This window comes from Carettochelys insculpta, chromosome 30 (genome assembly GCF_033958435.1).
Source record: "Carettochelys insculpta isolate YL-2023 chromosome 30, ASM3395843v1, whole genome shotgun sequence".
In the NCBI taxonomy this organism is placed as follows: domain Eukaryota; kingdom Metazoa; phylum Chordata; order Testudines; family Carettochelyidae; genus Carettochelys; species Carettochelys insculpta.
In genome coordinates, this window is record NC_134166.1 from 13,550,625 (window position 1) to 13,574,959 (window position 24,335).

General features: G+C 55.2%; 2 protein-coding genes across 3 annotated transcripts; one reads left to right on the top strand and one right to left on the bottom strand.

Moving 5' to 3' along the window:
* Positions 1-7,423: 7,423 nt before the first annotated feature.
* On the bottom strand, positions 7,424-8,570 carry LOC142004047 (sialic acid-binding Ig-like lectin 14). The gene is made up of 2 exons (XM_074981469.1): positions 8,492-8,570; positions 7,424-8,036 (listed from the first exon to the last, which is right to left on the bottom strand). The coding sequence occupies exons 1-2, from the start codon at positions 8,568-8,570 to the stop codon at positions 7,516-7,518; spliced, it is 600 nt and encodes a 199-aa protein (XP_074837570.1). The 3' UTR covers positions 7,424-7,515.
* A 12,814-nt stretch (positions 8,571-21,384) lies between these two features.
* Positions 21,385-24,111, top strand: LOC142003659 (sialic acid-binding Ig-like lectin 12). Of its 2 annotated transcripts, XM_074980793.1 has the most exons (5): positions 21,385-21,591; positions 22,047-22,412; positions 22,635-22,934; positions 23,150-23,446; positions 23,788-24,111. In XM_074980793.1, the coding sequence occupies exons 1-5, from the start codon at positions 21,513-21,515 to the stop codon at positions 23,790-23,792; spliced, it is 1,047 nt and encodes a 348-aa protein (XP_074836894.1). In that variant the 5' UTR covers positions 21,385-21,512; the 3' UTR covers positions 23,793-24,111. The 2 variants fall into 2 exon arrangements, with proteins under 2 accessions (XP_074836894.1, XP_074836893.1); XM_074980792.1 differs by having other exon boundaries at positions 23,150-24,111.
* The last annotated feature ends 224 nt before the right edge of the window (positions 24,112-24,335 follow it).

Here is a 24,335-nt window from a genome sequence, read left to right on the forward strand (position 1 = left end):
ACTATTAGGACAGGAAAAGTCCCTTCGCAGCGGGCAGCCAGTACAGGCTGACAGGTACCCCAATGGCTGCACTGAGAGCTTCCCACACCCGAGTCTTTAGCCGCTAGAACGAGAAAATTCCTTCGCAGCGGGCAGCCAGGGTGGCTGATGGGTGCCCCAGAGAGTCTGCTCCGAAGGCAGCACGACTCTGCGCTCAGCTCTCAGCACGCTCTTACCAATGACCAGGCTAATGCAGCTGAAAAGCAGCTGGGTTCTTTGTTTTGTGTTCAGCTTGCACAGTAACAGGGAGAGTCAGGTTACAACTTAACCAGTTACTCATTTATTGACTAAGGAAACTTAACTCTTATGGTAACAAGATTACAAGATATATATATTTTGTTGGAAGCTTACAAGATTTATACTTTGTTACAAAGATTACAAGGTTTACACTTTGTTCTTTAGTTGCCAGTAGCTAGCATGGAACAATTCATAGATCTATTATTGAATGTGCACAAAGAAAACAAAAGGAAAGCGATACACTTCACAGGTCTTATTCTCACCCCTGCATTACCAACCTGGCGTGACCAGTGTTTTCACTCAGTCCCTCAGGAAGAAGCAACAGTAACGAGGAACGGGCGTCCCCTAGGACCTTGGGAGGCAAAGACCCTCCTGACTGGCAGGTAGAGGTAATTGGAGCTCAGGTAGAGGGGCTGCCGGACACTTACTTTATACCCATTGGGCCACGTACACTCTTCCTTATCTCAAAAGATGCCAGTCAAATTAACTCATCTTGAGACAGTGCTCACAGGGCTGGTTCACACCTGTAGGGTGCAGATAATTTTAGGACATTCTTTCTTTATGGGCCGGAGATTTTTCCTCCGTCTGGGACATTTGTGTAGGTGAATCGACTGATGGTACTGAGCCAAGGGCAGCCCGAGGCCCCGCTGTTTATTAGCCCATTGTCTCTTGTTCTTTGCTCTGGAGCATCAAAAAGACTGTGCCTGAGATAAGCACGTCTGTGTTCTCGGGCATTCCAGGGCTGAGCTGTTTCTTTTAACCCTTTGGTGCTCTGAAGCACCCAGGAGAGACAAGATGGAGTAGAGAAAAGGGGGGCAGGTTCTGTCTGGCTACACTGGGGGACACCAGAGGTTCTGGCTCAGCAGGACGGCATGACGGGGAGCCCCAGAGAGCAAGAAGGGGGTCAGTGGCATGGTGAGCACACCAGGAATCGTCCCAAGGGGTCTTCTGCGACCCCCCCCAGTCACACCCACCCCAGTGGAGTGTCTGTTAAACAATGGGAATCTATCACGTCTTTGTCTTCAGCCGACACTGAAATCTGTCTGACTCACCCTAAGAAGACAAAGGATGGAGGAAGGCCGTTGACCCAAATCAGAGGCAAGATCCATTGACGATTTCAGCTGGCATGAGACCAGCTCGTTAGGGGAAGATTGTGTCTGCAGGGCTGTTGGAACTAGCTCTGTGCTTTGTTTTCATTTCACTTTAGTAACTATTTAATCTCACTGTTTCCAAGTACGACCACTGAAATCCGACTGGCATAACATAAGAATTCTCTTCTTTATGATTATTACCTGGAGCCGCCCTGGGCATAACGCCCTTTCATTGAGAGAGGCCTGACTTGACAAGCCCCTTTTGTTACCCTAATTTCTGCTAGACACCACCCGGTGGCTGCACTCGGATGTATTTGTTAAATGACCCTGTTGGATTAAAGGAAAAGGGGCACGAGCTTTCCAGCGCAGCCCCTCACCCCGCCATGCTAATACCCTCCGGCGCTCACACACACAGGCCAGCTCATGCAGGCGCAGCGCTGCTTAGGGACAGTGGAGGAATCCGTGGGACAGCGGGGCTGCTGTGTCTGGTTGCAGACACAAATCCAGGGCATTAAACTGACTGTATGACCCACTTGTGCTCTCATCAGTGCAGTATTCAGGAGCAGTCAGGAAGATCCATCCTGGGGAGAGGCGGAGGGGCCCAGCCAGCTGGGACTGACTCCTGCAGCGTGGTGAGAGCAAGAGGAACTTCTATAGCTTTACTCTTGTCTTTTTATTTATTTCAGTCCAATTGTCCTGTCCCACGGCCCCAGGACTCAGTACAACCACGAGGCGTCAGCTAACAGCGGATGCGACTTTCATTTTCTCTTGAGGGCATCTGTCTCTTTCTCGGGTGGATTCTTCTGCAGGGCTCAGCTCCTACTGTCCTCTGGCCACCCAGGCACTGTTGGCAGCTGATCGCCCAGACAGGCTGGCTGCCAGGACTGATTCCATCGCCCACACCCTCATTCACACTTTCCTCACTCACGCAAAGGAAGGCTCATTTCGGAGAGAGCAATTTCTTTCACAAAGGAACAGCCAGGACCTCTTACAGCATATGGTCTCTGTAAACAATGTCTTGCCGATTCATGCAGGTTGAACCCCTCTAATCTGGAGCTCCCATCTGGCAACATCTGCAACCTGACAGAATTTTAACTCGCTGGACGACCACTTAGTGTGGGTGTGGCCAAGTTTCCCTGTGGGCCCACAAAGTTTGTTTCCAGTCACCAGCCCTGGCTCTCAGAGTTCTGTGCAACACTGTTCATTTACCCCTAAATGTCTTCTCAGAGCCAGTCAGCAGAGGAAGTGCTGGTGATGTTGTAATGGAGTGGGGGAAACCTGTAGGTAGGTGTGGCTCACAGAGGCTGTGGGGCTCCTGCTGAGGGTAACTGAGGGGACCAGGTGACACCTCTGGACTGAAGACAAAGGGGGAGGTGGAGCCTGAGGGGCTTGAATTGGAACTGGGAGTCGGGAAGCAGTGAGTCTGGGCTGGGAGAGACAGAGAGACGAAGGAGGGGGCAAGGCCCCGGCTCTGGGGGCCCCTCGGGGCCTCCTCTCCCCAACATGGATTGGACTGGCTGTCTCTGCCAGCTGCACTGACTCCTCTGTAAGATGCTGTGTCCTGTCAGCTAATAAACCCGCTGTTCTCCTGCTGAGTGAGAGTCACTCCTGCCTGCGGACGGGTTGCAGAGCTTGGGGGACCCCAGAATCCCACTATACTGGTGTCAAAAGTGGGATGTACTGCACCCTGAGGATGGAGCATCCAGCCGTAAGTGACGGGGGTCCAGGAGAAAGAAGGGAGCCTGTGAGACCCAGGGGTGCTGATGGGCAGTGAAGTGCAGTTCCCCAAGGTGGAAGGGCCTGTGGCCAAACCCGAGCAACTGCGGTTGTGGTCCTCGAGAGGGGGTGTCACACCTGAGGAGGGGTTACTCCTGGGAGTCCGTTGGAGTCAGACCCAGAAGATGGAGGGGCTGAGGGCCCAACCCCCATGAATGAGTGACCCGCGAGGAGGCTGACACGCTGAAGGAATTCTTCCTAAGCGAGTGCGCTCATAGGCCTTGAGAGCGGGTGTCACACCCAAGAAGGGGTTCCTCTGGGAGTCTGTTGGAGTCGGTCCCAGAGGGCGGAGGGGCCTACGGCCTAACCCCAGGGAGCTTGTGAACCACAAGGAGTCTGGCACACTGAAGGGATTCTTCCAGGAATGGTGGGGTGCAGAGGGCATCGGCCTGAGAGCCTGCAACCACGCTCAGCAGCTCCGCTGTGAAGCAGCAGCACCTGGAAACTAAATCAAGATTAAAGGAGGTGGACAAGGCGGAATGGATGTGCAATGGCAGAGCTGAGGGTTAAGGAAGCTCCTGCAGGGGTGAGCCCAGATCGAGGCAGGGAACCCTGGACTGCATGGAGCTCTGAACTGAGTGGCCTGCCACAGCTCGGGGGGGAAGGAGCAATTCCAACCCATCGTCTACTAGTGGCCAGGACAGGCCTGCGAAGAGTTTTCCAGGCCTAGGCCGAGGAAGGTGCCTGTGTGTCTGTGCAGCAAAGCAGCTTGTCCACTGGGAATGGCAAGTTGTCTGTGAGAGAGGCTGGCTCACCTTCTGGGTGTGTGTTGAGACCAGCCAGGGGGGCTGGGACAAAGGAGAGAGTGTCTCTGATTGTCTGTCGGCATTGACCAGCAGCAGCAGCAGCCTGGGGAGAGAGCAGAGCTTGCATTTGGAAAAGGTGCCTACGAGGAAACTAGTTCATTGTCTGCAGAAGATTCCCCAGCCTGGGGGTGGCTGGAGAGGGAACCCGGAAAAGAGCATTCCAGGTGCGACTCTGAATCCAGCCATGGGGGCTGGAACAGAGGGAGTGGCTCTGGGATGGGCAGTGGTATCCCTGATAAGGATGCTGGTCCTTGGTGCAAGTAGGATGCTTCTGTTTCTAGGGAAGTGAATCCTTTGTCTGGGCCTGTGGGGCTCATGATGGGGCCAAGATCCCAGAGCTGGATCTGAGTGCGGCTGAAGCCCAGATGGGAAGTGGTCCTAGTTCTGTGTCCCTCAGGGAGGGTGATGCTTTAACTTGGTCTGATCCAGTTAACATCATCAGGGAATCCCAGAGACCAGATGATTCTGGTACTTGTTCTTTGCCTGATGCTGGTGTTACTGGAAGCGGGTGAGAGGACTCCAGCTGACCACAGTCATCCTCTAGGCAGGACACAGGACGAGCACACGGGCAATGGAGTTCTGCTGCCAGAAGAACATAAAGAAGCTGGTAGCAGAAGGGAGGGGAGTGGTCCTAACATTTGTCTAGTGGTACCGGCTGTCTGCCTGGAGGGGGATTATGTGGGAATCCGCCTAATGGGCCAGAAGTGATCCTGGGTGTAAGTGAAACCCAGGAGTTGGTTGCAAGTATCGGAGAGGGAGCCGGGTTAGTCTGTAGCTTTGAGAACGACAAGAAGTCTCGTGGCACCTTATAGACCAACACATATTTTAGAGCACCCAGGAAAGCTCATGCTCCAAAATATCTGTTAGTCTATGAGGTGCCACAAGACATCTTGGGGTTGGTTGTGGCTCAAGGGAGCAGTGCCCCTGTGGAGCCAGACAAGAGTGAGCTGTTGTTTGGGGGAGCTCTTGAGGAAGAGAATTTCCCTGAAATTTTTCCTGAGCAATCTGTGGGGACTGCAGAAAATGGGAGTGAAGAGAAGGAGAGGGAACAGGAGAAGTGCTTGTTTGTAAGCGCCAGAGCAGCCCTCTGCCTGTGGAGAAGTTTGTTTCAGCTCCTGATGGCCAGGACCTACTTGAGGGTAAAAGCGCTGGGTCCAAAGGTTTCTCATAACTGGAAGTTGGTCCAAGTAAAGTGAAAACTATCAGGGAATGTGAGCAGCCCTGTGAGAACCAAGTAAAACAGCTGCACAGTCAGTCTCTGTAGGATGCAGGAGAGCGCCAGCAATTCCCCGTCTCCAGATGGTGGCAACACATATTCTCACACTGGACTCCACTTCTGATTCCGTGGGGAGGCAGAAGTTGGAGGTGGAAGGACAAAGTAGCTGTGGGCCAGGTGGGCCAGTAAGGAATAAACAGGGATTCCTCCATGTGGATTCTGCATCTGGGACTCACAAAGCAACTTTCAGAAAGCAGCAGAGAGGAAGCCGGGCTAGTCTGTACACTAGCAAAACAAAAAGCAGTCAAGTAGCACTTTAAAGACTAGCAAAATAGTTTATTAGATGAGCTTTCGTGGGACAGACCCACTTCTTCAGACCATAGCCAGACCAGAACAGACTCAATATTGAGTCTGTTCTGGTCTGGCTATGGTCTGAAGAAGTGGGTCTGTCCCACGACAGCTCACCTAATAAACCATTTTGCTCGTCTTTAAAGTGCTACTTGACTGCTTTTTTTTCAGGAAGCAGTTTGGTTTGCAAATTTCCAGACTGGCTGGGAGGGGACAGTCTCCCTGAGATCATAGATGGCTTAGTTGTTGTTAGACGGGAGGGCACACCCAGAGAGATCAGATTTCCACCCCAGGGGGCAAGCAAGGAGATTAGAACTTGGTGGTGCTAAGAAAGGCCTCAGCCATTTAGGCCCAAAATGCCAGATTCTCCAGGATGTGACACAAAATGTTGTGGTCTACCTAAGAGCAACGCAAATGTACAGTTGCAATGGGTTTGTGTTGTTACTCACACTGACTGCGGTAACCAAGGGGTGCTGCTACCAAAAGCTGTAGAAATTGTACCATGTACTGAATGTTTGGAAAGAGCCATGTAACATGATGCATTGATGTAGAAGCATGAGTTGTATGTTGAAGGAGTCTGTAACTCTGAAATGTCACTGTTGTTCCATGTAACTAGTCTTGCAACCTCTCCCATGAGGAGGAACATTCCAAACCTATTGTGTGGCATGGAAGGGGAAACTGAGGCACACAACCATTTTGGTGGTCTGGCTAAACGCCGAGGGTGGAAGCATTTGTACCTTCCCTTACTGGACTGTAACTGAATTGCAGACATGTGCTGGAGCAGCTGTATGGGCTGGTGGGCAGATGGAGCAGGGGCCCAGACCAGAGAAAAACTGGTTTGATCTTCTGGTGCTGCAGCACCTGTATAGGCTCTGCCTGCCCGACTTGAGAACATGGCTGATGGACTGGAGGCTGAAGCAGGGAACCAATGGGACTTGCCCAGCTGCATTACATGAAAGGGGCCAATACCAGACACCTTACATGGAGCCTCCCCTGGCAGGATTACGACATGGAGGTGGTGCACATCCAGGGGAGCACTGAGGGTACAGCTGATGCCCTGACACTTGGGGAGGGCCCCGAACTTCCCCAGCTCACCAGCTGAGTGACCCCGCTCAGTTTGGTCTGGAAGGGGGGAGAGATGTGATGGAGTGGGGGATAGGTGTGTATGTGTGTGGCTCACAGAGGGTGGGGGGCTCCTGCTGAGGGTAACTGAGGCGACCAGGTGACACCTCTGGGCTGCAGACAAAGCAGGAGGTGGAGCCTGAGGGGTTTGAATTGGAACTGGGAGTTGGAAGCAGTGAATCTGGGCTGGGGGAGAGAGAGAAACAAAGGAGGGGGCAAGACCCTGGCTCCAGGGGCCCCTCGGGGCCTCCTGTCCCCAGCATGGATTGGACTGGCTGTCTCTGCCGGCTGCACTGACTCTGTACAATGCTGTGCCCTGTCGGCTAATAAACCCGCCATTCTCCTGCTGAGTGAGAGTCACTCCTGCCTGCGGACAGGGTGCAGAGCTTGGGAACCCCTGAACCCCATTACAGACATGATAGACCACACTAACCTCCTGTAATCAGGCAAATTTTCTCATCTGCCATTGGTCAGATCCCAAGGGTGCCAGACGAGAGAGGTTCAACCTGTTGTACTTGATATAGAGCTAGTAGCTGCTTATAGAAAGTTACAGAACCCACATCTGCATAGCCTAGGACTGGACGTGGGCTTTATACGTTTGCACGGAGGGAGGTGGATTTTTGGGGGGTTTTGATCTCTTTTGGGAGTTTGTTTCCCGGGGGCTGTCCCCGAAGTCTGCAGCCACCCAGAGATGAGGTAAATCCGTCTGCACTGCTCTGCAGGGAGGTGGTAACCCCAACTCTGTGCCTTGGCTGGGGGAGACCAGAGGATCTGGTTCAGCAGGACAGGGTGGCAGGGAGCCCCAGGCAGCAAGAAGGGTGTCAGTGGCATGGAGAACACACTGGGAAACATCCTAAGGGGTCTTCAGTGACCTCAGCTGTCACATGGTTAACCAGTAGGACTCCTTTCCGCAGGATGTTGCTAATCTGTAGGACTCCCCAGCACTGAGTCCTCGAAGGGTTAAACCACAGGACTCCCCACGCTGGGTACGACCACGCTCAGTACTGCTAAGTTCTCCAGGGTCCCTGGCCCCACCTGTCACGTTCACCAGCGGCTGGGTCTCCAGGTAGCTGTATTTGAATTGTCCCTTCTCAAAGCGGAAGTAGTAGCGGTCCATGTCCCTGGCCTGCACGTCGCTGATGCTCAGGGAGCAGTCGTCCCAGGAGTTCCCCACCAGGCGGAACCGGCCCCCAGGCTCCAGCAGGCACCTGTTGGGGTTGGTGGTGGCCACGGCTGGGCTGGAGTCACGGTCTGCGTCCTTGAGGAGCCAGTACTTGTAGGGGGGCCCAGAGGAACTGAAATCGGCTGTGAAGCGACAGGGCAGCAGGACACAGAGACCCTGCTGGACCGTGACACTGGGGGGGACGTGGATCTGGTAGACACTCCCTTGGCAGAGCCAGCCTGTGGGGAAAGAGACAAGCTCCACTGGTGCCCCTCCGTTCCGACCTGCCACCCCCTAGCTCCCCCCAGCTCAGCCGGTGACCCTCAACCCCATCCACAGCCCAAGCAGCTCTGCCAGTGCCCCCAGTCCCAAAACACAGCCACCCCTGCTCCAGCTCTGCCAGAGCCCCATAATGTATTTGACCGGTGTCCACTCTTGGAGCAGGAAATCATCTGGAACTGAGGACTCCTGGGTTCTATCCTGGGCTCTGGGAGAGGAGATGGATCTAGTGAATTAGAGAACAGGGTCTGGAAGCCAGAACTCCTGGGTTCTCCCCCCAACCCTGGGAGGCAAGATGAATCCAGGGAGTTGGAGGTAGCTGCAGGGGTGGGGCAGGGAGTCAGGACTTCTGGGTTTGATCCTGGGCTCTGTGGGGTTCCTGCCAGCCCTGTCCTCCCAGCTGTTGTTCTCTTACCTGGGCAGAGCAGCGCGAGGATGATTTCTAGGAATTGCCTTGTGGATGGGCACAGCTGGCTGGCTCCTTGCACCCACATCCTAAAGCTCAGCTGCTGTGGGAGGCCCCAGCAGCCTGGGCTCAAGGGCCCTGCAAGTCACTCCTTGGCCTCGGTCCCAGAGAGCTGTGTGGGGCAGGGCCGCCAACTGACAGGGAGTTCCCAGCCAGTCCCCGAGAAAGGGCTCACACTGGACCTATTGTAAAATCCACATTGATGTCAGTAACCCCTGAGCTGTGCGGGGGAGCCGACGAGTTCCTCCTTCTTTGCCTCCAGAGCCAGCCCAGTGCCACAGGGTGGCTCTTTTAACCTTTTGATTTCCTTTATCGCATCTTAGTTTCAATACAAGTTAGGAGGGAGCTGAACAGCCCCTTAGCAGTGGGTCAGTTTCCCCCCTTGCTTTTTTACAAATATATTTTAAAGTTGCATCAAGTTTTCTGTTGGAATAAACCTATTAAAAGACACTTTCTCCCAACCCACCTTTAGCCCCAACAGCCCCAGAAATAAAACCACCCCTCTGTAATGACAAGTGGCAGCTTATGCAAGTTTATTGTGAGAATACCCCAAAGCTGCCACTGGGGAATTAGACATGCGAAAGGTGCTAGGGGACCCTCTCTTGGTGGGTCACTCGATAACACGTCAAACATCTTCATGTCACCCTCCTGTTTGTGAGCGTGTTGAGGGCTGAGCAGCCAGATTCTGGAGTCACAGGTCTTGTAGGTGTTGGAGGAGCACAGGGCAGGTTTTGACATTCTTTTCCACTGCTCCTTGCCTGAACTACAGGGGGACCTCTCCGATTGCACCAACCCCTCACAGGGGTCCCCCTCCACTGGGGACAGGCCTGGGCAAGGTTCTCCCAAGTGTTGGCACTTTTTCATGTGTGCTTTCAGCATGTCCTTACGTAATATGGAGATGTACCTATTTCCTAGAGCTGGAAGGGACCTTCAGAGGTCACCAAGTCCAGTCCCCTGCCCTCTGGGGAGGACCGATCACCATCCAGGGCAGGTTTTTCCCTTTTTAAGATCCATTTGCTTTAGATCCCTAAGTGGCCCTCTCAAGGCTTGAGCTCACAACCCTGGGTTTAGCTGGCCCAGGCTCAAACCACTCTACCTCCCGCTTCTGAGATGGCTTTCTCTGACCCAACACTCCTCTGTCTTTCCTCCAACTGGGAAACCAGACACTGTTTTCGGTCTACTTGGGCTTTAGTGCTACTTGACTGCTTTTTGTTTTGGGAGGTGCTGATCGAACAGCCGAACCATGTGACCAGTCCAAGGAAGTTGTTGCTGAATGATAATGGTTTCAATGCTGGTCATGTTCGACTCTTCCAGGACCCTAGTGTTTGTGCACCTGTCCTCCTAAGAGATATTTAGGACCAGAACACAACAGGAACCCCTCCCTTTCCCCTGGCTTGCTTTAAAGCCTGTCTAAGGAAATGAGACAAATCAGCTTTCCAGACCCGGGCAATACGAGATAAGACATTTGGGTTTTCCCAGTTTTTAAAACATCCCTTTTGCCAAAAGCTCTTAGGGTTAGCCCATAGCTGGCTTGACCCCTGTTTAGTAGATTAGAGATAAGGAGTTTGTTTTTCCTTGATGCAGAAACAAGTGTCGCATATATAAGCTTGCGTGGGGAAAGACCCGCTTTGTTAGATGCATGTGTGGGTGGGGGTGTTCAGAGGAGTATTTAAAGGGGGGCTCCCAGTAAAAGGGAAGCCCAGAGCTGAACCCTCTGGGGCTGTAACCTAAGCTGGCAGGTAGCACCTCTGTGCTGAACAAAGAGCAGGGAGGAGCCGAGCTGGGGTTTGAATCAGAGGCAGCAGTTGGAAGCAGGGGCAGAGAGAGGGGAGGCAGCCAGCCTGGGCTGAGGGGAGGCTGGGCCCCTGGATGGGGCACCCCTCGGGCACCTCTCCCCAGGAGGGGTTGGAATGACTCTCTCTGCAGGCTGCACTGACACCTCTGTGCTGAGCTGGGCCTCTGTCACCTAATAAACTTCCCGTTCTACCTGCTGGAGCCTCTCCCCAGCATGGATGGGACTGGCTGTCTCTGCCAGCTGTACTGACTCCTCTGTAAGATACTGTGTCCTGTCAGCTAATAAACCCACTTTCCTCCAGCTGGCGAGAGTCACTCCTGCCTGTGGACGGGGTGCAGCGCTTGCGGACCCCTGAACCCCATGACAGGACGTTCCTTAGTTCTGTCGACAGAAGGCCTCTTCTTCCTTCATGTCTCAAAACCATCTAGGAACACGCCTACGGGAAACACCTCTCGGAAGGTGCCACCTGACATCCCCATGGGCCAGGAATTGGAATTTAACCTGTCTTCTGCAAGAGCGCGCTTAAGGGATAACCCCTTTGTCTAACCGTTTCGGCGATTGGTTTATTGTGCCTTGCTGCCAGCACCGATCGAGGAGCTCAGGAGCTCCCACCCCGTCGTTTCCCTCTGTCCATTGGCACTCTACATAATTCATTGTAACCGGCTGCCCATCCGTCTCCTGGAGCCTGGCCAGCAAAGTGACGCCGCCAGCTGTGCATTCAGAAAGCCCTTGTGTAACAGACTTCTGCTTCCTTCAGACCCTGCTGCAGTAAATCATCCCAACTACAACTAGACCTGGGAAGGACCGGGGGGAAGTCATCGAGTCCAGGCCCCTGCAATCACAACAGACCCAGACACCGTCTAGACTGGCCCCGGTGGACGTTGGCCTAACCTGCTCTTAAATATCTCCGGAGCTGGAGATTCCACACCCTCCTCAGACAGTTTCTTCCCAGGTTTCAGCACCCCGATGGATAGCTTGTCCTGTCCCCCAAAGCTCTTGCAACCCCCTCCCAACTTGGGATCACCCACAAACTTTCAGCAGACTCACTTCGTTGTCCCTAAGAGTATGGCATGGGATATTTTCAGGGGAAAAGGTAAAACACTGCATTTATTGGTAATACACACGTGGCAAGCAACAATTACCACATATATAATATATTACACTCTTACACACACACACACAAGCAGACTGCTGGGGGGGGGAACCATGGCCGTGCGTATCCCCCACCCATGTTGCCTTGAGGGGCTGCAGTACCAGAAGAGGTGGTCCATCTTGGGGGCCAGCCAGGCATGGAGGGTGGAGAGCACTGGGCAGGGATGTTTGGATCAGGTCGATCAGGCACCTCCATCGCCATGTGAGACAGGCGTAGGGATAGTGTGTGTGTCCCCACTGTATATAAGCCCCACTGTATAGAAGCCACCAGGTAACGTACCCTAGGGCATAACTAATCAAGAAACATATCAATAGCTGGTACATTGTTATTATGATTGTATGAACACACTTTGAGCACAAGGTGCCAGTCTAACCTAGCAGAGGGGGTGGGGAGATAGCACCCCGCCAAGCGTGGACTTGCTGATACTCTAATTACTCATATATAGCTGCTGCTCGGCCTACATTGCTTGACATCGTTAATCCCACTTGTGACACCAACTGTGTCTGACTCCCTCCTCAGGGAACAATAATCAGCTGCTTGTGGTCTCTAGTAGCACCGTTGGTGGCATTGTGCTCCTCTCAGTGCTGGCCATCATGGTGTACAAGGTAACCAGATCCAGGTGAGTCCACTTGGCCTTGGGGCTTGGAGGTCTGGTGGGTTGGCCACAAAGGAGCTGCAGAGGTCATGGGCCCCACTCGGCACTAGGGGACTGGCAGAGGGTTCCAGAGACATGGCTGAGGATCATCAAGGGAGGTGGATTCATTAGGACACGGGGAGATACCTGGGTAAAGCAGGCAACTAAGTGGGTACTAGGGAGAACCTGGCTGCTGTCCTGTAGTGTGAGGATACTCTAAGACGTATTTAACCTGTGGGACTCCCTGCCACTGGATATTAACAGGGTTAACCCATAGAAGCCCCTGTCACTACATGGTAGACGTGTTAATCCCTGGGGCTCCCTGCCCTGGAACTTAGTTGTGTTAACCTTTGGGACTGGCTGTTGATGGGAGGAGGGGGACCTCATCAGCTGCTCCAGGACTGTGGCAGGTGATTTAAATCTGTTCCCTCCTGCAGGAAAGACCAAGAGGAGGGTGCCAGGGAGAAGAGGCTGTCGCCAAAGTGGGCAAAGAGCAGCAACATGTATAAGGACAAGGTAGGGGGACAGGTGGGACCAAAAGGGATGCTGGCTTCACCCACTGCCATCTGGAGCTGAGCGGGCAGCGACCTCGTCCTTCCCTGGGTGGGTGGGGACTCTCCCCTGGCAAGCAGGGCTGGCCCTACTGCCTGGCTGGCCACAAGTGCTTGTAGCAGCCAGACCTCTCTGCTGTTTGTCAAACCTGAGGGCTGGGAGATCCTTTTTGCCCTCCCAAAATGCACATAGTTGCCAAAGACACATTATCTTCCTTTTCCGCTGCTGACTTCATCTTGGCGCCTGGCGAGCCACCCCGTGGGGTGTTGTGTGTGGCTGTTCCCCTGCTGCTCTGCCCCAGAGGTGGCTGCATCTCAGTGACCTGTGTGAATCAATCCTTCCTCTTTGCCTCCTCAGGAGCTGGGCACTGATGTCTCTGAGGCCTAGGAGCAAGCTGAAGGATACATGAATGTAGAAGAAGGAGATGGACTTTATGAGAACATTGGCAATTGGCAGCCACATTTGCAGTCTGACCAGATCTACACCAATGTCTAACCCAAGAGGGAAGGGAAGGAGCTAACAATGTTTCTCAATAGCTCTTCCAGGTACAATTACCCCCTTAGCCAGGACTGGAGAGGAGGCAAGTGCACACAGGACCCCAGAAGGCTCTGATGAGGGGATTCTTTTACCTTCTCTGGTTTCCTACAAGTTAAATAATACCCTTAAAATCCCGCAGGGGGGAACATCGGGGCCCTGAAAGGCTGCAGGGTGAAGGGGGTGGCTTGAAACACTGGAGCTTGTGCAAGAACACATCAAATCAGCCACCTGCTGCTGCATTTTCCTTAGTTCTGTTGACAGACGGCCTCTTCTTCCAACAGAACTCTGCAGTGGAGAGCCAGCTGAATTGGTAATTGGCCCAGGTGCGCAACAAATAACTGGTACAGGTCACAAGTTGAAATCACACGGTCCCAGCAGCTCCTTGAAAAAGACCTCGGCTCCAGCTCTTCACCGATACAGACCCAGGTTCAGGAACGGGTCTAAAACAGTGTTTCCTGAAGTGTGGTACATGTACCGCGGGTGACAGATGTCAGAGAGGTCGTCATGTTAGTCTGTATCTTCAAAACCAGCAAGCAGTCCTGTGGCACCTTATAGACTAACAGATATTTTGGAACAAAAAAGCATCCAGTAGCACTTTAAAGACCAACAATATAATTTAGGAGGTGATGAGCTTTTGTGGGACAGACCCACTTCTTCAGCTCTTAGCCCTACCAGAACAGACTCAATAGTTAAGGCATAAGCTTGCGTGGGCAAAAACCTGCTTCGTCACAACCACTGGGGGTGCTCAAAAGGATGTCAAGGGGCACGAAGCAGAAAATAAATGACTGAAAATCAGGAGAGACGTACGGGGCCGGCCATGGAGAGGGGGCACGCCAATAAGGCCAATAAGGCCAAAGGCCTGAAAGAGGTAGACCATCATCACCATGAACTACCATGAGCTCAGCGCCTGTTGGTGTCCAATGCCCTTTCGCTCTTTCCTTCCGTCTTTCCCTGTCCAGTGCGGAGTGGCTGAGTTTCTGTAGCCTAGCTCCACTCAGAACTACCCCATCGCCTACTGAAAGAGGTACGCCAATGGTCTAAGTTTGGGAAACCCTGGTCTAGAATGACGGCATGATTGAGGGAGATGATCTAACCAAACCATGAGGTCCAGGTGATGGGTGGCAACCTGAGACATCAGCAGTGAGGCGTGATTGGACCCGTATGCAAAGTGGTGCCTTGAGAGGGACCATCTTTGTATGACCTAAGGGGACAGTGGAAATTTCCCTCTGACTGAGTCAGTCCCTTGAGGCAGGTACCTATGCACAGTGGTTGGGCAGAGTCTACTGACAACTATCAGACAGGTCGCCACGTCACTCTGTAGCTTCCAGAACAACAAGAAGTCTTGTGGTTTAGCATCCCCTCATCGCAGGCTGGCTGCCTTCCCTCTCTCCCACAGCTTCCAGCTGCCGCCTCTGATTCAAACCCCAGCTCGGCTCCTCCCTGCTCTTTGTTCAGGACAGAGGTGTTACCTGCCAGCTTAGGTTACAGCCCCAGAGGGTTCAGCTCTTGGCTTCCCTTTTACTGGGACCCCCCCTTTAAATACTCCTCTGAACGTGCCCCCCCCACTCATGCATCTAACAAAGCGGGTCTCTGCCCACGAAAGCTCATGATCCAAAATATCTGTTAGTCTATAAGGTGCCACAGGACTTCTTGTTAGCCCCTGGGGGGTCATCCTTATCCGCTGTGAGCTGCTTCACGTCACACACACAGCCAGCCTCACTCTCGCCCATCCACCCCTCACCCCATCACACGGCCGCACTACAAACGTGTTCTCTCGAGGTTCTGTCGACAGAACGCAGCAGTTTTCCTGGCTGAGTTTGGTCTCGACCGTACGAGGCACAGGGCCTCTATCAACAGATTTTGTGGACAAAAAAATAGTGGAGACCCTCCGGGGCCCTCTGTCGGCAGAGTGGGTTTCCGGTCCACCGGGCTGCCCCATTTGCAGAGCTTCTGGTTGGCTGTCCTGTGGACACAGGGCTCTGACGTGGGGACCCTGTGTTAGGCATGGCCGTGTTCTGTAGACACAGGTTCTGCCGGGAATTATCTGCAGTGTAGACGCAGCTCTAGTGGTTTGTACTCTCAACCCTCTTTGTGCCCAGCTCTGTTATCAGGCCCCTGCCACTTGCTCACAGCTTAGCTTTGCTTTATGTCAGCCATGTTTTGTCCATTGTTACCTTGGCCTCCAGCCTCAGACCAGGCCTGTGATGCGTGGGCATTGGCTAGGGTGACCCTCCATCCTGTATGGGGTGGGACAGTCCCATATCTGGGACCTCAAAAAGGCGTCCTGACTTTTTTGTTAAAATGGGACAAATTGTCCCGTTTTTGCCACCCCCCACCCAGCCTCGGGGAAGCAGGGGCTGCTCCAGCTTCCCGGGGGCTCCCGGGGACCACAGGTACCTGCCGCCTCCTTTCCGGCTCCCCAGGGCTTGGAGGAGCTTTGGCTTCATCTGACTACTATTTCATGGCTCAATGCTTCTGTGATATACCTTCAAATTTCTTCCTGGCCTCTGAGGATAGAACAAGAGGCAATGGACTTAAATTGCAGCAGGGGAGGTTCAGGTTGGACATTAGGAAAAAGTTCCTAACTGTCGGAGTGATCAAACACTGGAACGAATTGCCAAGGGAGGTGGTAGAATCTCCATCACTGGAGATATTTAAGAAGAGGTTAGATAGATGGCTTTCAGGGATGGTCTAGAAAGTGCTTGGTCCTGCCAAGAGGGCAGGGGGCTGGACTCGATGGCCTCTCGAGGTCCCTTCTAGTCCTACTCTTCTATGATTCTATGAAATTAGCCCCACTAAAAATGTTTTTCAGCTGGCTTTTACTAAAGCATTGGGGGTTTGACTTTGATTTAGCTTAGAACGATTCATGCCTGTTTGTGCGTCAAGGAAAAACAAACTCCTTATCTCTAATCTACTAAACAGGGGTCAAGCCAGCTATGGGCTAACTCTAAGAGCTTTTGGCTGATTTGTCTCATTTCCTTAGAAAGGCTTTAAAGCAAGCCAGGGGAAAGGGAGGGGTTTCTGTTGTGTTCTGGTCCTAAATATCTCTCGGGAAGACAGGTGCACAAACACTAGAGTCCTGGAAGAGTCGAATATGACCAGCTTTGAAACCATTATTGTTCAGCAACAACTTCCTTGAACTGGTCACATGGTTCGGACATTTGATCAGCGCCTCCCAAAACAGTTTGAGTTCATCTACACTAGCCGGCGACTTCGAAGTAGCCGGCACGATATCAAAATAGCACCTGTCGCGTCTACACACGCTGTACACTATTTTGACGTTGAAATCGACGTTAGGCGGTGAGACATCGAAATCGCTCTTCCTATCCGAAGACGGGAGTAGCACCCTACTTTGACATTGAACGGAGAAGTGGGGCGTGTGTAGACGATCTGCGTCCCACTGCTTCGAAATAGTGGGGTCCTCCATGGCGGCAATCGGCTGAGGGGTTGAGACGCTCTGTCCAGCCCCTGCAGGGCTCTATGGTCCCCGCGTGCAGCAGCCTTTAAAGCACCGCGGACCTGGATTTCCTGTGGCAAGAAGCTGAGAGCATGCAGGCAGCAGCACACGCATGTGCTAGCCCTGCACGCTTTCCAGAGGCCCCAATCTGCACTGCCACCAGCCACATCATCGAGCCAGCCCCCTGAGAGCCCCCCAGGACTCCCCCTCCTGAGGGGACCCAGGCACCCCCAGCAGCCAAATGGGGGGCCAAAAAGAGGCGGGTCCCCTCCTGGTCAGAAGCCGAGCTCCGAGACCTGCTGGGGCTGTGGGGTGAGGAGGAGATGCGCCACATGATGGGGAGCAAGCGGTGGAATGCAGAAGCATTCGTTCGACTGGCCAAGGGCCTGGCCGCCCGGGGTCACCCTGCCCGCACTCCGGATCGCGCCCGGAGCAAGGTGAAGGAGTTGCAGCAGGGGTACGCCCAGGCCTGGGAGTTGTCCAGATGGTCTGGGGCCACCCCCGCCACTTGCCCCTATTACAGGGAGCTCAGGGCCATCCTGGGCCCCCGGGACACCTCCTTCCCCCAGCCACCCTTGACACCGCGGCCGATGAGCCCCAGCAGGCCTCAGAGCCTGAGTCCAGCCCGGAGGCCAGCCCCACACCCCGGGGCCCACCCAAGGAGCCCCCCTCAGAACAGCGGAGGAGGGGTCCAGCAGCGAGGAGGGGGGGCTCATAGACCTCCTCTTCCGGAGCACCAGCAGGGCATCCACCCACCTGGGTTCCCCTGACTGAGGCAATGGACAGTCAGGTACGTACCCACCAGGGCACACACCCATGGGCCATGGGGTGGGGGCACCAGACACAACCGGGAGCCTCACACACCCCCAGCGGACCCTGACCTGCAACCACCCAGCCACAGCACGGTCCCAGGATGGCGGCACGGCCATCAGTGCCCGTCAGCACCCACACCCATGGACAGCACTGTGCCTGAACCCCAGGGGCTGGGGGACAATGCTATGGGGACACCCAACAGGGACACCACTCCCACCGACGGGGACAGAGACCCAGAACCCAAGGGAAAGGGCCACGGGCCAGGGCACAGTACTAACAGCCTTCTCCTCCCTCTCTCCCTCTCTGCAGCTGCACCATCCAAGGCCCCCGGCAGCCAGGCCCCTCTGTGGTCCCCGAGAGCCTGCCGGAGGTCAGCCACTGCCAGCACCCATAGACACCCCCAAGGCCAGAGGGACAGACACGCCACTGCCAGATCCAGGGGATGGCCCCCGCGGACCCCAGCTCCTGGCAGCTCTCCGGCAGCAGACGGAGATGGCCGAGGAGAGACTCCGGTTCAAGTGGGAGGAGTCCACCCGGCGCTGGGTGGAGTGGCAGGAATTCATGGGGGTGTTCCGGGTCATAGCCGGGTTGATCCCACAGGCTGTCGCCCGGCTCCCACCCGCCGCTGCCCCACATGGGCTGCGTCTACACGTGCACGCTACTTCGAAGTAGCGGCAGTAACTTCGAAATAGCGCCCGTCACGTCTACACGTGTTGGGCGCTATTTCGAAGTTGAAATCGATGTTAGGCGGCGAGACGTCGAAGTCGCTAACCCCATGAGGGGATGGGAATAGCGCCCTACTTCGACGTTCAACATCGAAGTAGGGACGTGTAGACGATCCGCGTCCCGCAACATCGAAATAGCGGGGTCCTCCATGGCGGCCATCAGCTGGGGGGTTGAGAGATACTCTCTCTCCAGCCCTTGCGGGGCTCTGTGGTCACCGTGGGCAGCAGCCCTTAGCCCAGGGCTTCTGGCTGCTGCTGCTGCAGCTGGGGGTCCGTGCTGCATATACAGGGTCTGCAACTAGTTGTTGGCTCTGTGTATCTTGCACTGTTTAATGAAAGTGTGTCTGGGAGGGGCCCTTTAAGGGAGCGACTTGCTGTTGAGTCTGCCCCGTGACCCTGTCTGCAGCTGTGCCTGGCTCCCTTATTTCGATGTGTGCTACTTTGGCGTGTAGACGTTCCCTCGCTGTGCCTATTTCGATGTTGGGCTGAGCAACGTCGAAGTTGAACATCGACGTTGCCAGCCCTGGAGGACGTGTAGACGTTATTCATCGAAATAGCCTATTTCGATGTCGCAACATCGAAATAAGCTATTTCGAAGTTGGGTGCACGTGTAGACGTAGCCATGCTGCCCTCCCTGCTGCTCAACCCAATGTCCCCCATCTACCTCGCCCCCTGCCGTTCCCCCTGCCACCCCACCTGCTGCACCGCCTGCCTCGCCACCTGCCAGGCCCCCAGGACCGGAGCCCACTGGGGCTGAAGACCTGCCAGTGGAGGCATCCCGGCCGTACCTGCCTGTCTTCTCAGCCCCCAGCCAGCCATGCTGGGGACCACGGACAAAGGGGAGGGTCGTGACCTGTACCCACCAGGGGTTGCGCCCCTCTACATCCACTCCAGACTGATGGGCCAACGGCCAAGCCATCTGCTGGGCCCCCATTTGTATATAGTTGTTCCTCTTGTATATAGTTGTCCTCCTTTGTATATTGGTTGCAGTTTTGGTTGTGCACATAACACAGTTGCCAGTTTTCAATAATTCACAGTTTTATTTTCCAAAGAACCTGAGACGTGTGCTTGTTGGGGGGATGGTGTGCAGGCAGTGGGGGCAGTGTGGGTGGTGCGTGTGGGGCCCTCCAGGGAAGGCCAGGGAGGTGATCAGGGGTCTCCCTGATCAAAATGGGCCCACAGGACTTTGCGGACCTGTACCCCCTCACGGTGGGCCTGACGACTGGGTGCGGTGGCCAGCTGGGGGAAGCCTGTGCTGGCGTCGACTACCCATCGCTAGATGAAGGCCTCCCCCTTGCTCTCGACAATGTTGTGGAGCGTGCAGCATGTGTCCACAACCTGCGGGATGTTCTGGAGGCCGATGTCCAGGTGGGCAAGCAGGCACCGCCAGCAGCCCTCCAGGCGGCCGAAGGTCCTCTCCACCATGTGGCAGGCGTGGTTCAGGTGGGCATTGAACCACTCCTGGCTGGCGTTGAGGTGGCTGGTGTATGGGCACATGAGCCAGGGCTGGAGGGCGTAGGCCACATCCGCCACAAGGCAGAGGGGCACAGTGGTGTCCCCCAGAGGGATCTTCCTCTGGGGGATGTAGGTCCCTGCTTCGAGCCAGTGGCACAGGCCCAAGTTCCAGAAGATGCAGACGTCGTGTGTACAGCCGGGCCAGCCCACGTAGACATCCTGGAAGCGGCCCCAGCTGTCCACCATGGCCTGCAGAACCACGGAGTGGTAGCCCCTGTGGCTGATGTATCTTCCCCTGCTGTGGTCCGGGGCGTGGATGGGGAGGTGGGTCCCGTCCAGGGCCCCGAAGCAGTTTGGGAACCCCATGGCGGCAAATCCGGTGATGGCTGCTTCCAGGTCCCCGAGTCAGACGACCCTCTGGAGCAGCTGGGCATTGAGCGCATGGACCACCTGTGGGGAGGGAACACAAGCGCCCATGAAGGTGCGCAGAGTGCCCCATACCCCTCCCCACAGACCCCTCCCAGGTACCCCCCTGCCCAGCCCACGTTTCCTTCCAGGGCGGCTCCTTTCGACGTTCCCAGTCGCTACTTCGGCATTGAACGTCGACAGCACCAGCCCTGGAGGACGTGTGGATGACACGCATCAAAGTAACTAATTTCAATGTCCTTACTTTGAAACAGGCTACTTCAACATAGCATGCTAGTGTAGACGTAGCCATTTTGTTTTCCCAGCTGGCGGAAGGATGGAGGAGAGTTGGGTCAGAGAAAGCTGTCTGAGGAGGTGGAGCGGTTTGAGCCTAGGCCAGCTAAACCCAGGGTTGTGAGCTCAAGCCTTGAGAGGGCCACTTAGGGATCTGGAGCAAATGGATCTTAAAAAGAGAAAAAACCTGCCCTGGATGGTGATCAGTCCTCCCCAGAGGGCAGGGGACTGGACTTGGTGACCTCTGAAGGTCCCTTCCAGCTCTAGGAAATAGGTACATCTCCATATTACGTAAGGACATGCTGAAAGCACACATGAAAAAGTGCCAACACTTGGGAGAACCTTGCCCAGGACTGTCCCCAGTGGAGGGGGACCCCTGTGAGGGGTTGGTGCAATCGGAGAGGTCCCCCTGTAGTTCAGGCAAGGAGCAGTGGAAAAGAATGTCAAAACCTGCCCTGTGCTCCTCCAACACCTACAAGACCTGTGACTCCAGAATCTGGCTGCTCAGCCCTCAACACGCTCACAAACAGGAGGGTGACATGAAGATGTTTGACGTGTTATCGAGTGACCCACCAAGAGAGGGTCCCCTAGCACCTTTCGCGTGTCTAATTCCCCAGTGGCAGCTTTGGGGTATCCTCACAATAAACTTGCATAAGCTGCCACTTGTCATTACAGAGGGGTGGTTTTATTTCTGGGGCTGTTGGGGCTAAAGGTGGGTTGGGAGAAAGTGTCTTTTAACAGGTTTATTCCAACAGAAAACTTGATGCAACTTTAAAATATATTTGTAAAAAAGCAAGGGGGGAAACTGACCCACTGCTAAGGGGCTGTTCAGCTTCCTCCTAACTTGTATTGAAACTAAGATGCGATAAAGGAAATCAAAAGGTTAAAAGAGCCACCCTGTGGCACTGAGCTGGCTCTGGAGGCAAAGAAGGAGGAACTCGTCAGCTCCCCCGCACAGCTCGGGGGTTACTGACATCGATGTGGATTTTACAATAGGTCCAGTGTTAGCCCTTTCTCGGGGACTGGCCGGGAACTCCTTGTCGGTCGGTGGCCCTGCCCCACACAGCTCTCTGGGACCCTCAGCAAGGAGCAACTTGCAGGGCCCTTGAGCCCAGGCTGCTGGGGCCTCCCACAGAAACTGAGCTTGAGGATGTGGGTGCAAGGAGCCAGCCAGCTGTGCCCATCCACAAGGCAATTCCTAGAAATCATCCTCGCGCTGCTCTGCCCAGGTAAGACAACAACAGCTGGGAGGACAGGGCTGGCAGGAACCCCACAGAGCCCAGGATCAAACCCAGAAGTCCTGACTCCCTGCCCCACCCCTGCAGCTACCTCCAACTCCCTGGATTCATCTTGCCTCCCAGGGTTGGGGGGAGAACCCAGGAGTTCTGGCTCCCAGACCCTGTTCTCTAATTCCCTAGATCCATCTCCTCTCCCAGAGCCCAGGATAGAACCCAGGAGTCCTCAGTTCCAGATGATTTCCTGCTCCAAGAGTGGACACCGGTCAAATACATCATGGGGCTCTGGCAGAGCTGGAGCAGGGGTGGCTGTGTTTTGGGACTGGGGGCACTGGCAGAGCTGCTTGGGCTGTGGGTGGGGTTGAGGGTCACCGGCTGAGCTGGGGGGAGTTAGGGAGTGGCAGGTCGGAACGGAGGGGCACCGGTGGAGCTTGTCTCTTTCCCCACAGGCTGGCTCTGCCAAGGGAGTGTCTACCAGATCCACGTCCCCCCCAGTGTCACGGTCCAGCAGGGTCTCTGTGTCTTGCTGCCCTGTCGCTTCACAGCCGATTTCAGTTCCTCTGGGCCCCCCTACAAGTACTGGCTCCTCAAGGATGCAGACCGTGACTCCAGCCTGGCCGTGGCCACCACCAACCCCAACAGGTCCCTGCTGGAGCCCAGGGGCCGGTTCCGCCTGGTGGGGAACTCCTGGGACGACTGCTCCTTGAGCATCAGCGACGTGCAGGCCAGGGACATGGACCGCTACTACTTCCGCTTCGAGAAGGGAGAATTCAAATACAGCTACCTGGAGACCCAGCCGCTGGTGAACGTGACAGGTGAGGCCAGTGGTTGGGGCTGGGTAGCCCCATAGCCATATATTGAGATTGGTGACACACAGTGACAGGGAGTGTCAGTGCTGGGGAGCCCGAGGGACTAGCAACATCCTGCAGAAAGGAGTCCTACCAGTTAACTCCGCTACCAGCCAGCAGCAGGGAGTTCCATAGATTAACCCCAGTAATTCCCCACTGACGTGAATCTTACCAGTGTGTCCTGCTTAGGGCTGAGGGAGCAGCCTGTGCTGGAGGTCCCCGAGGTGCTGCAGCCTGGGCAGCCAGTGAATGTGACCTGCCAGGCTCCAGGGACCTGCTCCGGGACCTCGCCCCAAATCACCTGGACAGGAGGGTTCAACTCCACAGCCACAGACATCTCGGTCCCCCTGGCGAACGGCAGCATCTCCTACAGCTCCGTGCTCAGCTTCACGCCTGCCCTGGCTGATGACAACAGAGAACTCGGCTGCACCGTCACGTACCCCGCGGTCGGGGTGTCCACCCGCCAAACCGTCCAGCTGCACGTCGGCTGTGAGTGCCCCCACGTGGTGCCGGCAGGGGAGTGGGGTGTAGTAGTTGGGGCAGTGGGCTGGCAGCCAGCGCCCCGGGCTCCATCTCTGGCTGTGGGGGGAGCAGGGTCTAGTGGTGAGGGAGGGGGTGGAGCTAAAAGCCAGGGCTCCTGGGCCCTATGGGAGGGCAGTGGGTTCTAGGAGACCAATCCCATCACACCCCGTGTCCCATTGCAGATGCGCCGGAGCTGCTGCCGCTGGGGAACTGCACCGTGCAGGGCAGCGGCCCTGGGGCGGTGACCACGTGTTACTGCGCGGCCGAGGGGAACCCCCAGCCCCACCTCGAGTGGCGCCTGCCCAACCGCACCCTCCCCGGGGACTTCGAGGGCCCCGAGCTGCTGGCGACCTCGTGGGCACAAGGCCCGGCCGTGAGCACGGAGCTGCGGGGCCCAGCCGGGGCCCTGGCCAACGTGTCCTGCGCCGCCACCAACGCCCACGGGCAGAGCCAGGCCGTGCTGCCCTTCGTGCCCATAGGTACTGCGGACCTTCCTGCTGAGCCCACAGATACTGGGGACCTGCTTGTCCAGTCCACGGGTACGGGGAACCTGCCTGTTGTGCCCACAGGTACTGGGGACCAGCCCATTGTGCCCACAGGCACCAAGGACCAGCTGACACAGTATTCCAGTGCCTTCTCTCTGTCCAGCCCTTTGCAACCTCTCAGGTCCCTCATCTACTGGGTCCTGCTTGTTCAAGCTGCACAACACCTGGGGCTGCAGTTCGCATAGAAAGATTTCCAAAAACAACACTAACAAGCCACACGAACGATGCTCACACATGTCACCCTGTGACGGTTTCTGCTCTCTTATTTCTCACAGCCTGAAGGTAACTCGGGGAGAGTAGCAGTGGAAAGGGGAACAGGCCAGGCAGCTCCTGGTTCAACGGATGTGGGTGCCCCCTCTCTTCCCGTATCCATCACCGGCATTGGAGAAGCCCTGGGTGTGCCCCGCTTCCAGTGGAGTGTGTAAAGAAAATATGTGAGCTCAGAGAGTGTATTAAATTACAATAACAGGACTCATGGGACCAAACAATAATCAAGCATTAGAGAGGTGGCCGTATTAGTCTGTATCTTCGAGAACAGCAAGAAGTCCTGTGGCACCTTATAGACGAACAGATATTTTGGAGCATCAGCTTTCGTGAGCAAAGACCCGCTTTGAAGCTGAAGCGGGTCTTTGCTCACGAAAGCTGATGCTCCAAAATATCTGTTCGTCTATAAGGTGCCACAGGACTTCTTGTTCTGTAACAATCAAGCGATCACACAGCAAGAAGCACCTCATCGTGGCTGTACAGTGCAGGTCGTCTGCACAGAAGGCAGGAGGCCCGCGTGCCCTTTTGGCCAGAGGGAAGCAGATGACAGGAAGGAACC

Bases quoted from the DNA above. Each gene is read 5' to 3' on its own strand.
- LOC142003659 (XM_074980792.1), top strand. From the start codon at position 21,513: ATGTGGGTGCAAGGAGCCAGCCAGCTGTGCCCATCCACAAGGCAATTC. The intron at 21,592-22,046 runs GTAAGACAACAA...CTTTCCCCACAG, and splicing joins CCTCGCGCTGCTCTGCCCAG to GCTGGCTCTGCCAAGGGAGT. The intron at 22,413-22,634 runs GTGAGGCCAGTG...TGTCCTGCTTAG, and splicing joins GCCGCTGGTGAACGTGACAG to GGCTGAGGGAGCAGCCTGTG.
- LOC142004047 (XM_074981469.1), bottom strand. From the start codon at position 8,570: ATGTGGGTGCAAGGAGCCAGCCAGCTGTGCCCATCCACAAGGCAATTC. The intron at 8,037-8,491 runs GTAAGAGAACAA...CTTTCCCCACAG, and splicing joins CCTCGCGCTGCTCTGCCCAG to GCTGGCTCTGCCAAGGGAGT.